This window comes from Monodelphis domestica, chromosome 3 (genome assembly GCF_027887165.1).
Source record: "Monodelphis domestica isolate mMonDom1 chromosome 3, mMonDom1.pri, whole genome shotgun sequence".
Lineage (NCBI taxonomy): Eukaryota > Metazoa > Chordata > Mammalia > Didelphimorphia > Didelphidae > Monodelphis > Monodelphis domestica.
Window position 1 is genome coordinate 56,371,654 of NC_077229.1, and position 15,947 is coordinate 56,387,600.

At 41.8% G+C, this 15,947-nt stretch overlaps 1 protein-coding gene across 1 annotated transcript in view; it reads left to right on the forward strand.

Annotated features, from left to right (window-relative positions):
* The window catches only part of ADGRD1 (adhesion G protein-coupled receptor D1), a 505,347-nt gene that overhangs the window by 467,108 nt on the left and 22,292 nt on the right, over nucleotides 1–15,947 (forward strand). The window contains exon 22 of the mRNA XM_056820949.1: nucleotides 15,440–15,566. Coding sequence (XP_056676927.1) covers nucleotides 15,440–15,566 — 127 coding nt within the window. The remainder of the gene's footprint in view (nucleotides 1–15,439; nucleotides 15,567–15,947) is intronic.

The window sequence follows — 15,947 nt, forward strand, 5'->3', positions numbered from 1 at the left end:
ATGCTCACTCCTGAGTCAGGGAGACCTAAGCTTGAATCCTGCCTCAGATCTGAGTGAACTGTGTGACCCTGGACAAAGTACTTCATCTCTCTATGCCTCGGTTTGTTTACCTGTAAAACAAGGAGCTTGGGCTGGTTGGCTTCCCAGCTCCTTAACCATTCAAAATGTATTATCCTGTGATCCCGTGCCAGAGCAGTAGATAACATTAAAGTCTGAGGAGAGAGAGAGAGAGAGGGAGGGAGGAAGAGAAGGGGTGGGGGACAGAGAGACAGAGAGACAGAGACAGACAGAGAGACAGAGACAGACAGAGACAGAGAGAGACACACACAGAGACAGAGACAGAGACAGAGACAGAGAGACACAGAGAAGACACACACACAGAGGGAGAGAGACAGAGATAGAGACACAGGGGGAGAGACAGAGACAGAGACAGAGAGAGATACACACAGAGACAGAGACACACAGAGAGATAGACAAAGGCAAAGACAGAGAGAGGAGAGGAGAGAGAGGGGGGTTGGTAGGGAGAGAGAGAGAGACAGACAGACAGACAGAGACAGAGAGAGAGAGAGGGAGAGCCCTAGTTTTGGACACAAGCAGTGTCATGGGGCTTTAGATCCAAGGATTCCAGGAGGTGAGAGAAGAATTTGAGAAATGGAAGAGACAGACAAATGAGAGAAGAGATGAGAGATACAAGAAAGAGAAAGATGGATGGTTAGGAAGATAGATGGATAGATAGATCGGTGCATGCATGGATGGATGTATTGAGAAAGAGAGATACAAAAACAAAATGGTTGGTATTCTTGAGGAGCTTACATTATAATAGGGGAAGATAAAATATAAAGGAGAATTAAATAGGAGGGAGACACATGGAGGGGACAAGGTAGCAGGTGTGGAGATGAAGCAGTCCAGAGAATGAGCTCCCCTAATAATGAAATGAGCAGCATAGCTGGGGCTCCTCCCAGAATAATGGGCAGGGACTCATCAGTCTCTGAGCAGGTTTCAGGACAGAGTGATACGTAGGTGAGCAAAGAAGCTGTTGGGGAGGTGGAACAGTCTGGATAATGAGTTGAGCTTAGAAGCAAAGTAAAAGAATATTCTGTGTTTATGTCATTGTTTAAATGAACTAGATGAAAGCTTTGAGCGATCATTCTGTCATTCCAAACTGCTAACTTCATTCCGCTGTTCTTTTTCCCCCTAAACCCTTGCCTTCTTGGAATTCTTGGTAATTCTTGGAATTACCATGTTTTAAGATAGTGTCATATTCTCCTTGAGCACTTTCTCAGCCCCATCCGCCATCACGTATAGTTGTCTGGTCCCCTCTGGGAGAGACAGATGAGGCATCTCTTGGGAAGGGTATGCTTTGATGCTGTATAAAATCCATTGGCCAAGTCTCGGCTATAAATGCAAAGTGCTTAGTTGTAAGTTGGATGTACCCCATGGCCGTTAATGCATTGGGATATAATGGACCATGAATCGATAAAGATGCCAGCAAAGTATGGCTCATTATAAAATACTTCTGTGTGGCAAAAGGAAAGATTTATGTGGGAGACTAAAATATTTCTTTTCCCCTCTGGTTTTGGGCACCATCATCAGACTCTTTAGTGCCCATTCATTCGGCAGCATTTCTTCAGTTTCTCCTGTGTGTCAGGCAATGTATTAGGTCTTAGGATTACAAAGAGAAAAATGAAACAATCCCTGCCCTCAAGGGGTTTATATTCTGATGGAGAAATAAAGCATGCACACTGATAAATAAGCCTCAAATATACTGATGGTACTGTAGTCCATCCTTGTCTATGATTTTGATTTCCAGTGTTTTAGTGATCCATAGTTTGACTGGACAGAGCGGGGCAAGTTCTCTTCTCTGTGTACTGGAGGCTCACCTGTGGAAGAGCATCCATCAGTTCTCTTTCACTTAGAGGGCTGTGTGTGTGTGTGCTGGTGGGAGGCCACGAAGCACCAAGCTAAGGGGCAGGAGCAGGGAGAGAGCACATTCCCATACAGAAAAATTGACATGGGTGTTACAAGGTCATGTGAGAATTGTCTCTAAAGGGGTGGATCCTAGCCATGGTTCCGGGTATCCACTGGGGAATCTTGGAATGCATAAGGGGAAGAACTGTTGTACAGTTCTGTATGATAACACACAATGTACAATTTCTATATTTAATATTGGTAATGGCTTAAACTATTTTATAAATATGTATGTACGTATAAGAAAATAATGTGATATATGGGGTCCGCAAGTATTGATTTTTTCCTGGTTTTGGCCATCCACTGTGTCTTGGAATGTATCCTCCATGGATACAAGAGTCCTACTATAAATTCAAAGTGGTGTGTGTGTAGGAATTGGGCATTAGAATTCTGCATGATCAGGGAATGTCTCATATAGAAGATGACATGAGCTAGGACTTGAGAGGACCTTTAGGTTCCAAGAAACAAATATACCGAGGGTGAGCATTCCAGGCTTGGGGGAACAGTCTTTGCAAAGGCATAGAAGCATGTATAATTGATACCTTATTGCTTGCTTTCTTAGTGGGTTAAAGGGTGGGAAGGAGGGAGTCTGGAACTCAAAAAATTTAAAAATTAACATTAAACATTAAAAATTTATATAATTCTAATAAATGTAAAATCCAAATGGAATTGTTTGCAAGCTCTAAGAGGGAAGCTGTGAGAGAGGAAGGGAACAATTTGGATCATATACCTTCAGAAAATTTATGTGGAAATTTATTACATGTAATTGGTAAATAAATACATAAAATACACTATCTAAACATATGACTGGGAAATAAAGAAATACAAATACAATTTTAAAAGGAAAAAAAAAACAAGAAGAGGAAGTAGGAAATGGACTATCAAGTATGGGGAAATCAGCAAGATGACCAGTTTGGCCAGAATGTAGAATATGTGAGAGGGAGTAGAGAGCTCAGTTGCTTGTAGAGTAATAATTGCCAAAAAAAAAAAAGCTGCATGTGCTTTGCAAATAATCATTCTTATGAACTGAAGACCCTGATGGATTGTGAAGGACATTGGCAACTTCCCATTGCCTCCTCTGGCAACTCTGATAGAAACTATGCTACCTGGAGAGTCAGAGGAATCAACACAGGGGCTTTGCCTTCTGAGAAGTCTTTCATATGACCCAGAACTTTGCTGAAATGAGTTAGCATTGCAATGAGAAAGCTGAGTTGACTTGCCTGGCTCATTTCCCTTTTCTTGTAAAATGAACTTGTGTAAGATCCCAGTGTGCCCATTTATGGTTTTTATGGATCGCTGGGGTATTCTAATGCCTGACATTAGGAGGGGGAAATTCCAGCCAGGGAGACTCATATCTGTGATTCATTTTCTTACCTACCTCCATTACATACTCATCGTTCACTGGGGGGCACAGATCAGGTAGGGCTAAATGTCAATGTAAACCTCGATGGCTCTTGGAGCATCGGCTGCTCTGACAGCCCTGGTCTCAGTGATGAAATTGAAGAACAGTATGCTATCCTTACACCACATAATAAGACAAATATTTAAGTCATGCCAACTCAGAGAGCAAACATTTAGGCAAACAGGCTTTTTCCAGCTCTGACGTTGGTCTCCAGAGAAGGCTTTCAGGTTGCTAAGCAATCTTGGGTCCATTTGCATATATTCCCTTAGTGATAGAGCTTTGCCTGGGAAAATAAGTCAGTGGATAAAGTGACATCCATACCTGGAAGACAACCACACAATGTTGAAAGCCCAATTATTGTACTTGGGGGTTTAAACATGACTTAAGAGACAAATAAAACTGTCAGACATAGTGGAAGACACTTGAGTCTTCCAGAAGGAAATTTGGGTTCTGGCTCAGGAGAGAAACACATTTAAGGGCAAAGGTGAGGAGGAAGGTGCTTTTCAGGGAAACAAATCAGCATCTTAATTAAAATGATAATTAGAGATAATTTAATTTAAAATATTCACTCTGAGCATATGGTAACCTGATCAGGAGTGATTCCCATAGTGCCTGGAGGGAATATGTCCTTCCAATTTTTCAAGCATAGATTTAAATGAGTTTAATTGTATAGGGTTTTGTTTTGTGCCTTTCATTGGCTATTAGAAGGGGGTAGGACCAACTCAAAGGATTTGGGGAGGACTGGAGCTTCTGATAGAGGGAAAAGTCAGTGAGATGAAGCTGTCAGTGAGAAGTCTAAGCTGAAATTTCAAATGTAGAAATGGTTGTGGTAAAAATAAAATCCCAAAAGGGATTAATGTCATAGGATCATAGACTTAGAGCTGGAAGCTGAAGAGCCATTGATCTGGTTCAATCCCCCCTTCCCCCCCCCCCCTTTTTTTATAAAACTCTTAACTTCTATTTTAGAATAATTATTGATTCTAAGGTGGAAGAACAGTAAGGGCTAGGCAATGGGAGTTAAGTGACTTGCCCAGGGTCACACAGGTAGGAAGTGTCTGAGACCCTTCATCTCTAAACCTAGCTTTTTGTCTCCTGAGCTACCTAGTTGTCCTCTCCCCTCCTATTTTTAACAGATGAGAATGGTGAGGCCCAAGTGGATTAAATGAGTTGTTCATGATCATACAGCTAGTAAAACCATAATTTGAACCCTCAGGCTCTTAATCTATGGTTCTTTTCATTATAGCTCCGTGTCTACTCTTCTTACTCTAATCAGAGTATGGATTTTTGGGGAACACTGAATAGAAGCTGGGATCCTAGATTATGAGCTGGAGAGGGCGTTGGAGCATTATACAATCTAGTGTAGAAATGAAGAGATTAAAGACGCAGGAAGTAAACTGATTTGCCCAAAGTCCCTCAGATAGTCAATGGCAGAGCAAAGATTCAAGCCCAGTTCCTCTCTTCCTGATTCCAGGAGCCTTTCTAAAGAGTCGTGCTACTTAGACGGGATCGCAGCTCTTCACAGCTTTCCTTAGGATGGGTTTAGCTCTATCCCCCTTGTAGCACCTATTTGTAGAAAACTATGGAAACCAAGTAGTGGCTGTCTGGGGAAAGCACTCAGGGCTGTCTGTCCTCCTAGGCTATACATTGATTCTCTATTTTCATATTATTAGAGCTGCCACGAATTATCTGTCACTCATGGATGTGTTTAAGGAGTGGGTGTGTGCCAGCTCAAAGCCAGAAGGCATTAACTCCCAGGAGGAGAGACTCCTTTGGGTGTAGGTCAGAATGAAGCGGGTCTTAGTGGTTGCTCTCGGATGAACTTAAACTTGCTCCCACGTGGCCAGATCCTGGGAGATGTCGAGAGGTCCCCGACGTGTTCTCTGTAGTCAGTCATCGGATTTTGGAGTTGGTGCTCTAGGCTCGCCTTCGCTCCAGTCCAGAGACAGCCTCTCCCTCAACAGAATGTACCTGGCGAGCCGGGCTCCGCTGTGAAGTCACAGGCAAGGGGGCCGATGTCCAAAGGAAGATGACTAGGATAGTAAGGGAAGAACAAGGCATTTACTGAACGGTCACTGTGAAAAACAGCCCGAGAGCCAGGGGGCTGAACACCGAACCTGGAGTCAGGGAGACTCATCTTTCAGAGCTCAAACCTAGCCTCGGATACCCACTCCCTGCGCAGTCCGGGCAGGTCACTGAACCTTGTTGGCCTCAGTTTCCTCATCTGGAGAAGGAGATGGCCAACCACTCCAGTATCTTTGCCAAGAAAACCTCAAACGGGGTCCCAAAGGGCTGGACATGACTGAAAACTGATTGAACAACATGAAAAGTACCTGGCTAAGGCCTGGGGACACGAGGAGGAAAGCAGGACAGGCCTGTTCTCAGGGAGCCACATTTGAGGGGGGAGACGGTGCACCTGGGAGATTTCGGTCGTGTCAGATGGAGAGATCCAGTAGGCCTTATGTCATGGCCAAGGAGCTGACAATGCCTCTTCTTGAATGTCATTTCCACGGGTAAAATCATCCCCATTTCTGATGCTGAACAACTTGACAGTGTGAAGTCTCTTGTGGCAAAGAAGAATGTAGAGAAGTGAGCATTTGTGAAGCCCCTCCCGGGTGCCGGGAAATGTGCTAAGTGCTCTACGAGCATTATCTCTCTCGATCCTCACCTCATCCATTGGAAGTAGGTGCTGTGATGATCCCCATTTTATAGCTAAGGAAACGGAGGCAGATAGCAATTAAATGACTTTTCCAGGGTCAGATAGTTTAGAAGTGTGGCTGGATTTGAACTCAGGTCTTCCCACCTCCAGGACCAGCATTCCTTATCTTCTGTGCTACCTTGCTACCTCACTTCCTTTTCTGGTCTTCGGTACTTTATTGGGCTATAGCACTTGCAAGAATGGTTTCTGGGTTGCATCTTCATGGGAGCACTACAAAGAATGATGGTGGAGGAGACTGGGTCAGAACCACCACTCTTCTCCAGGCTCTTGGGATCGTGGTCCTGGGCTGTCTCCATCAGGGTTCGAGGGGCAATGCTGGAGAAGGCCTGGTGCTGGTCTGGATTGTCTGGGCACGCTAACTGGAGGAACTGTGGGGGTTTAAATACTGAAGGCAAGGCTCATGGAGACATGATCGTGGCTTCTTGCACATTGACTCCAAGGGCAGGAGTGGGAACAATGAGCGGGAACTGCAAGTAGGTAAACTGAGCCTGGACATCAGGAAAAGTTTCCAGCAACTGTAGCTCTCAGAAAGTGTTATGAGTTGCTCTGGGAAGAAGGTGCTTTCCCTTCCCTGGTGGCCTGGCTGATCCCTTGTCGGAATATGCTATTCTAGACTATTCTGATTGGCTTCTGAGGTGCCCCCAACTCCTCACCCAGCTTTGGAAGTCCAGATTTTCTGGGGTGTCTTCTTGAATGTCAGTGTTCTCCCATCAGGAAGAGATGCTCTATTCACCGCAGTTACCAAATACATGTCTGTCTTTGTATTTGTATTGGGGAACCCCGATTGCTAGCTTCAAGAGGATCTTGAAGAGTGCGAGCAGCTTGGTCCATCTGTGCTTGGATTCTTTGTGGAGAGAGAGAAAACCTATAGGCTCTCTTTCCCTGTCACGGTGCCCTGTGTCAGACCCTGTAAAATTTTAAAGAGTCATCAATAAACTGGTTAGAGGAAGAGAATTCTTGCTAAAATAATACCCGTGCTCCTAGGCAAACCAATCACACGTAATGTGATAAGCCTGGTTGCAGGCTGTAGCTTTAAATTGATGCATGGGGATTTAGCCACACAACTCTAATTAAAGCTAACGAGGGCTGAGCTGCCCTTGCCTCATGCATCAAATTGAAAATGTGTTGTGTCTGCTCCCTGCGAGGTGTAGGCCGGTCCCATGGCACCGGCCTATAACCTGGCAGGACTCCTCTTCTCCAACATCCCAGGAGACTTCTTCCATAGCTATTCAGCCCATGCATTAACCTGACCAACGAGGAAGTCCATCTCCCATTCTGGCCAATTAGAGACATACTTTGTTCTAATTTTGGGGTGCCATGTTGAAATGTTGCCCTGGGGAAAGCACTGAGGATAGTTGACGTTTTTATAAACCTTAATGGTTTGCAAAATGCTTTTCTCACAATAGCTTGGTGAGGTATGTGTAATACAAAACCATAACCAGGGTAGGGTCACTGGGCCTTTGCATCAAGTCACCATTATTTAGCAGTCCCTGATAATAGAGTTCTTTGAAAGCTGTATACCTTGTTAGCTTATCAAATTAGACAAAACGAGAAGCTACTAGAACTTATGCATGGTATGTTTTCTCTTCCTAGCAGTAATTCCAGACAGGAATTATTTTTCAACTTTCCTCCTCGCTTCCTGTTGCTCTTCCCATCATTCAGGTTTCTCCTTATGGGAGCCCTTCCCTCCCTCCAACATTTGGGGGCCTATGTCCACGCACCCTAGGGCTTATTTTCTGGTTTACCCTAGGTATGTTTGGTGCTCTTTGCTCAAAGTGTAGCAATTACCAGGTATACTTTTTGTAGTGTAAATGGTTTTTTCTTTGAATGTTTAAATTTATTTGTGTAGAGAATTTCCCACATGAAATCTCCTGTAGTGAATTATTATTCAGTCTTTCACTTGTAGCTTCTAGTCTTAAAGAATTGTCTAGGGCAGGAAAAGGTTTTAAGTCCTGCTGAAAGCCATGCAGCTAGCCTGTATTACAGCCATAACTTAAATCCAGACCTTTGTGATTACAAAACTAGACTCCTATTTCTTCTACCACATAGTTCTTAACCATTTAAAATTTTAATTTTAATTTTTTCTAGATTACACTTTGATACAAATTAATAAATGTGTTCTGACATTTTGGGATCCATATTGTCATCCCTAATGCAGCAGGTAGTATAAGTTGTACATGTGTTATCATCCAATACATATTTCCATGTTTTTCATATTTTGGAAGAAAATACATACAGCTTCTAATAGAGAAAAGTTCATGGAGGAAGTAAAGTGAAGAGTGGTATGCTTCAATCTGCATTCTGTCAGTTACTTCAATGGCAGCGAGGCCCTTGGAGTTGCCTCAGATAATAATAGTTAAGTCATTTATAGTCGATCATTATGGATTATTGCTGTTACCTTGTACAATGTTCTGGTTCTTTCTGCTTTACTTTGCTTCATTTCATATAAATCTTTCCAGGTATTTTTGAGTTCATCTTGTTTGTCTTAACTTTTTTATATGTCATGGATGCCTTTGATAGTCTGGTGAAACCAATGGACCCCTTTTCAGAATAATATTTTAAAATAATCAAAGGAAATTAAAAAATAGAGGTGAATGTAAAAATGTGCAATTTGTTTTCCATCCAAGTTCATAGACCCCCCTGAAATCTATCCACAGACACAGATTGATAACTGTTGTCCTAATGTAAAGATTATCACTCCCTTTTACAGATAGGAAAACTGAGACATTAAAAAGGATCATTCAAATACAATGGCATTGAACAGTCTGTTAGGAGGATGTTTCAAATAATAATATTCTAGCCCTCAATGGAGAAGGGAATACAGATATTCCAAGATCTCACCACTTCATTCTTTTCTTTAAATTAAAAAAATAGAAGCTTTCATATCACCTTGAATCCCAAAGCTGAACAAATCAAGAACAAAGATGTAGAGAAACAAAAAGGATAGAGCTATCGGCCATCCCTCCTGGAAACGATTTTCTCCTTGGCACTCCATGAAGCATAAAACACCAGAGTGAGGCAATCAACAGTGCGTCTGCTGGGAACCAATAAATATACTTGGTCTCCAGGACCAGACCCCAGTCTGCTGCAAGGTTCCTTGGCCATTTCTGAGTAGCTTGATGGCCTTGGCATGAGGCCCTTATCATTAAGACCAGCTTATGGAAATGTTTCCCCCTTTCTCAGACCTGGGTCCCCTATCCAATTCCTCTAGTATACACAAACATGAATTCACTATTGATTGTGCATCTTGGAAACAAACAGTGAGTCTGACAGTGTAGGGTTTTAGGAGTATCCTTATATTGATTATTTATTAGGAGTGAACAATTGTCTGCTACAAAGACATCCCACCAAGAACCTCTTTTGTTTTCTTTTTAAACCTTTGCCTTCTGCCTTAGAATCAATACTGCATATTGATTCCAAGGAAGAAGAGCAGTAAGGCCTAGGCAATGGAGGTTAAGTGACTTGCCCAGGGTCACATGCCTAGGAAGTGTCTGAGGCCAAAGATGAACCCAGGACCTCCCATCTCTAGGCTTGGATATCACCTCTTGATTTATTCATATGGCTGCCAGAAAATCAGGTTTAATGAATGGAACTTCTTCATTAGGTTCCATGTAACATGATCATGACCACTCCAACTGATGAAGGTCCCATTATGACCCACTGACACCACTTTGGGGATATGGAATCAGAGATCTTCCTTTTGCTATGGGGAAAAAATACAGGCTCTGTCTATAGCTTCTTGGAAGGCAGTTTAAGTCAAGAGAAAATAGTCAACAAGTATTTATTAAACACTAATTGTGTGATAGGCACTGTGTTAAGTGCTGGGAATACCCTCCTCTCCCCCCAAAAAGGGGAAATGAAAATAGATCTCACAGTCCAAAGGGAAACAACATGTAAACATTATGTATGAGGACAGCTAGGTAACTCAATGGATAGAACCAGGCTTGAAGTCAGGAGGACCTTGGTTCAACACACTTCCTAGCTGGGTGACCCTGGACAAGTCACTTAGCCCTAATTGCATAGCCCTTACCATTTACTAATATATATTCTAAGATAGAAGGAAAAGGTTTAAAAACAACAACAATCTGTTGTGTACAAAGTAGATGTATTTAGGACAAATTAGATACAAATAAATACAAAACCTTATTGATGTTCTCAGTTTACCTACTTTGCCCTTCCCTTTTAGGTTCAGACTATTGGTTTTTAAAGGAAACTTAAAAAACAAATGAAACCAAAAAATTTAGTACCATGGGAGAATATGTTTTAATAATATATGTGACATTTAAGGCTAGCACCCCAGCCAACTGATTTGGGATGAGAATTGTGCTTTTCTGATATTTGTACACCTGAGTCTCTTCTAGCTATTGTAATATTTATAGAGAAAGATGGGTAGATATGAAAAACAAAGGATACAGGTTTGTAGCAGGGAATGGAGGAGTTGAAGGGAGAGAGAGAATATGGCTGCAGGTGAGACAAAAGAAGAGAGATGCCCCTTGCTGAGAGACTATTTTGAACAAAATGGGGTGTCCGAGTAATGGGCCACTTATGATAGCCTGTGGGGATATCTTTTCTATGGATTGATGCTGAAGAAGCCCCAGAGTAGGTAAACACAAACCCTCCTGAGGGATAAGTCTTTCCCCAGACTTTGGTTGCCCAGCAGGGGTCCGATAAGGACCATTTGTAGTTGAATGACTGTTCTGAGGTTCAGCTCCCTCTATGCCCCCTGAAAAGATAGTCCTCTTATCTGACTGCGATATTCAAATAAGATAAATTTTAATAACCAGTTCAGATTGGAGAGGTATCAGGGAAGAGGAAAGAGGGATTTCTCTAGATAAAGTTTGAGTCTTTCTCAGCTTTGAAGCTGAGGCCAGACCTCACAGGCTGGTGGAGGATTTCTCTTATTCCTGTCTACACTATCTCTGGGCTAGTTTTCTTAATTTCAAGATCTTAGCAGTAGACAGCAAGCAACAAGAAAGTTCTGACTTTCATATCTGGTTTGGCCTGTCTCTTTAGGCTGAAGAAAATAGAGGCACTTCTATCCAGAGACTAATAATAAAAACTGCCATGAAGGCAGTGCTTGTCACAATACCAACTGCCACTCCCAGTTGCCCCTTCCCCCACCAACTGTCAGTCTTGTCAATTTTTTCTCTCTCTAATATTCCCACTGTTGCTTGTTCCAACACAGTGGCAGAAAGTCCAGAACTTGTTTTAGTTTCCTTTCCACACTATTTAAATAATAATGACAAAATTTAATAATAATAATAGCTGCCTTGTATTGTGATGAATCTTATTTGTTGTGAAGGAGATCTCTCATCAGTGGAGTGGGGATAGAAATGGAAACTTTCTTAAATAGGCACTTGTTGTTCAGGATGAAAAAGACTGAGTTTTTCATCTTTCCTCCTAACCCTGCTCTTTTTCCTTACTGAAAAGTGTGATAGAGTTTCCCATGATCTTAATTAAACATGGACGTAAAAAAACACCAACTCTCCCCAAACAATCTATCCTTTACCCCTTCCAGTTTATAATAAATCAATTACCAAGAACACTTGGCTAGACTTTTATAAAGTTTTTCATATTCGTCCCTTCTTTTCTAGCCCTAAAGACACCACCCTAGTAGGGGTCCTTTATCATGATCATCACTTTTTGGACTATTTCAATAATATCTGAATGTTTCTGCTGGTCTCCAATCTCCTTCTCCTTCAATCTGCCTTTCATACAATTGGCAGAATTTTCATCATGCATTAAAAAGCCAGAACTAGGGTGGGGAAACTGACACTTTGCTCCAAGGTATTGAAATTTAATGCCATTATCTAAATCATTCTTCTTGTCTTGAACCCGCTGCAGATCAATCCCAGGTGATCTTCTCTTTGCCCCACCATCCCATCCTCCTTTGCTTTTGTCCCTCATTATGGCTCTGACACATTCCTTTTCTGCATCCCAAATCTCTAGTGCTTCTTATTATCTATTTAGTAAAAAGGGAACATCAGAGGTCATTTAATGAACTTATCTGGCCATTTATCACTTCTATATCCCCAGAGCAAGCTATTAATAGTCTTCCCTGAATACCTCTAAAGAAGGGAGTTCTTACAAAGCAACCCAATAACCCGATATAATCCCCCAGATGTAGTCTGACCAGGACCTACAAGACCCTTCAAAGCCTGTTTCCCATAACCCATCCTTGTAAGTAAAAACCAACTATTTCTGACTTTACAGAAATTTCTATCCCCTACCTTTTGAAAATGCTTCTCCCACACTGTTGTGTATCATAGTTATCTACGTAAGAGGGACCATGGTTAGGATGGTATACAAAAGAGAATGTCAGGCTCAATTGGGTTTAAATCAAAGATTTGCCGGCAAATGTCTAACCATCAGTTCTCTGAGGGAAAAAAAAAGGGATGTGTGATGCACTTTAAGTTTAATCTTCATTATTAACATTTTCTCCATCACTTCCTTTAGTCCAGACAATAAATGGAATGCTAAATCAAGACCTGATTTGTAGCTTTGCTGATTTCTGAGGTGTAAATGCTCGCACTGAAAATTTAGCAATCGGAAATCGGTCCCATGGATCTTATTTGTGTTAGGTCTGGGGCACCAGTTTTCCTTGTCTGTAAAATGAGGAGGTCTTAGTAAATGTCTAATGTCCCTTCCAGCTCTAAGTCTATGATCTTATAAATATAATAAGCATGATGAAAATATAATATTATACATAAATATACCTCTTTTCCTGATTGGTAGACTATATTTCTCTCCTTTAGCTAAAGTGAGGTCAGAATGTGAAGTTAGGGAGCAGACAGATTCAGGAGTCTATTTGCTTAGGAGGGAAGCTGGGAAGCTGGGAAGCATTAATGAATTACTCAGGTGAAAGTCAGTTTCTAAATATAACTTTTCTGTCTCTGTTCCTTAATTTCTTCAATGATGGTTTATGGGACTTGGGCATCAGACAGGATGCGGGAAATGACACAGAGGCCGAGTGTCCCATAAAAGGATTAGTTTCCCACAGAACCAATAGCATCGATCAGTGAGTTATGGCCCTCATTCTTAAAAGCAATACAATTTACTTCCCTTGAGTAGTGATTTTTTCTTTAATGGCTGTTAGGGATCATCCATCTGTTTTGGCATCAGCTACTGACTGTGTTCAAAGAAACAAGGAAAACAAAGCCAAAGGAGAGGGCGAGAGAGAGGAAATGGAGCTAAATTGAGCCATCGAAAGACCCCATTACAATACAGCTGCTCAAAGAATGTGTTTTTACTTAGTATGATGTCTGTCTGGCCAATGTAGCCCTCCAGAACCAGCCTAAACCATTCTTGCTAAATGTCTGCAGGGTTTAAGTAACACATAAGGAGAGGGGGGAAATGGGAAATGAGCCTAAAAAGATAAAACAAGCATAAAATGTTTATTTTTCAGAGAAGATTGGCATATTAGAGGGACAATGGAAGAGCAGGGAAATGGAAAATGATTGGGCAGCATGAAATAAAGGTCTCAACGAGAAGAAATCATTCAAAACTGAAGGCAGTCAGAAGATAAGGCTTCATGATTCAAGGAGAATGGCTAAGGTCTGGGAGCGGAATTGCAGCAGATACTCTGTGAAGGGATTGGATTATATTCTAAATGTTTCTAGTAGCAAAAGTTATTACATTTAAATGATGGGATTTATTCCACAAAAAGTCCATTGTGTATCTATAATAGAGATGGAATTGTCAAATTGATACCCAGACTCAGGCTGGATTCTAGATTGCATACTGGGTATTTCATTTTCTGGGTCTTAATGTATATTGGATACCATCACCATCAACACTGTGTCATTAATAGCATCAACAGCATCATCACCATCATCATTACTTTGACATTCAGAGAGTGCTTTCGTTTTAGAGATGTGGGAAACTAAAGCCCAGTGGACCGTGTGGCCTTCACTTCTTTCCATTTTGCCTAGTTCTATTCTGTAGGGGCAACCAGGGAAAGTCTCATCCCTCTTCTGTATGGCTGCCTCTCAAATACTTGAACACAGTTGCTATGGCCCCTCTGGGGGTCATATGGGGCAGCCAGGTGGCATAGAGAATAGAATATCAGGTCTAGAGTCAGGAAGACTGGTCGTCCTTAGTTCAAATCCGACCTCCAACTGAATAACAACAATGAGTGTTACATGTGATGCCTTTATTATTATTATAAATGAGAATTACAAAACAGAGTCAATCAAACAGTTGTTAGTAAGGGACAATATTAATAACAAGCTAGGGAACACACACACACAGAGGGAGAAGGACAGAGAGAGAGACAGAGACAGAGAGACAGGGGCAGAGAGACAGAGACAGAGAACTAGCCTCCACATCAAGGGATTCTGATTTTAAGTCTTGTTTTTGACATATGTGGGCAAATCGCTAATTAGTCAATGAGTCCAAACTTAAATAGAAATAGATGCCACTAAATGGTACAGAAAGATCCCTGTGGGTCTTACATTGATTTAGAAAACCCCAAATTAATGTTAGCTATGTTTTATTGGATTTTTATTTTGTTAATTATTTCCTAATTTCATTTTAACCTGTTCAGCTGCACTGGGGAGTATTGTAGGCAGAGTATTTGACATCACAATTCTAGGGGATACTCTAAGATTGACTATAAATTGCAGAGCAGACATTAGTAGAAAGAATTTCCTCATTTTCTGTTTCAGACTTAATTTTTTTAAACTTTTACCTTCCATATTCAAATCATTACTATGATTTGGTTCCAAGGTAGAACAGCAGTAAGGACTAGGCAATAGGAGTTAAGTGACTTGCTCAGGGTCACACAGCTAAGATCAGATTTAAGTTTTGCCAGGCTATTTCCTTATTCCAATTAAATCACAATTTTTCCCCTCCTTCCTTCTTTCCTTCCCTCCTTCCCTTCCCTCCTCCCTCCTTCTTCCTTCCTTCCTTCCATCCATCATTCCTTCCTTCCTTCCTGCTTGCCTTTCTACCTTCCTCCCTCTTTGCCATCCACGAACCCATCTTTCTTTCTCCTGATCCCTTCCTTCCTTTTTACTGATACTTTTATGTTGCTTTACCCCATCCTCACCACTCATTCCACCCCCCATCCTCCTTCATTACAAAAAAGTCAAGCAAAACAACCCATCATAGTCAATGTACATCTGACAATGCATGAGACATTCAATACCCCTAGTCTCCCACCTCTATCAAGAGGAGAGAAGCATATCAGCAATGTTTCTCCAGATCTTGGACTCTTTCCATGATTTTGTGTTACCAATAAATAATGTTTCAGCAGATGCTTAACCTGTTTCTGTGAAAGATGCCCCGTCCGTCAGTTCTTCCCATCTGTCAGTTCCATAACAATGTGTCCATCCCTTGTTTCATTTCTTCAGGCTGACAGCCAAAGCAGTAGCTGTCCTCCTGCCCATCCTGGGCAGTTCCTGGATTTTTGGTGTGCTTGCTGTGAATGACCACGCCATCGTGTTCCAGTACATGTTTGCGATATTTAACTCCTTGCAGGTAAGTGAATGCCTGGGGTTCCATGGTTGGTTGTCTCTCAGGAGATATAGTCTGGAGAGTGATTCTCTCTCCATCTGAGTTAACTGGCCTTCTGCACCCCCTTATATATCCTGGGATCCTACACAAGATTACCTTTTTGGTCCCCATCCCAAATATAGGAAGGCAGCACAATCGCCAAATGACTTAGCATTTCCCTGGAGAGGTGGCCAGAGAAAAAGACCCACTGCATACTTTCTCAGGTCCAGAGCTTTGGGGAGTGGTTTGGACCACTTCAGGGTCTGATTTTTATCTAGTAAAAAACTAAATGGAGAAAATAGAGAAGAAATAACACGCTTAATCCACAGTTACAGTTATGACAGGCGGCTTTGCCAAAGCAATGGG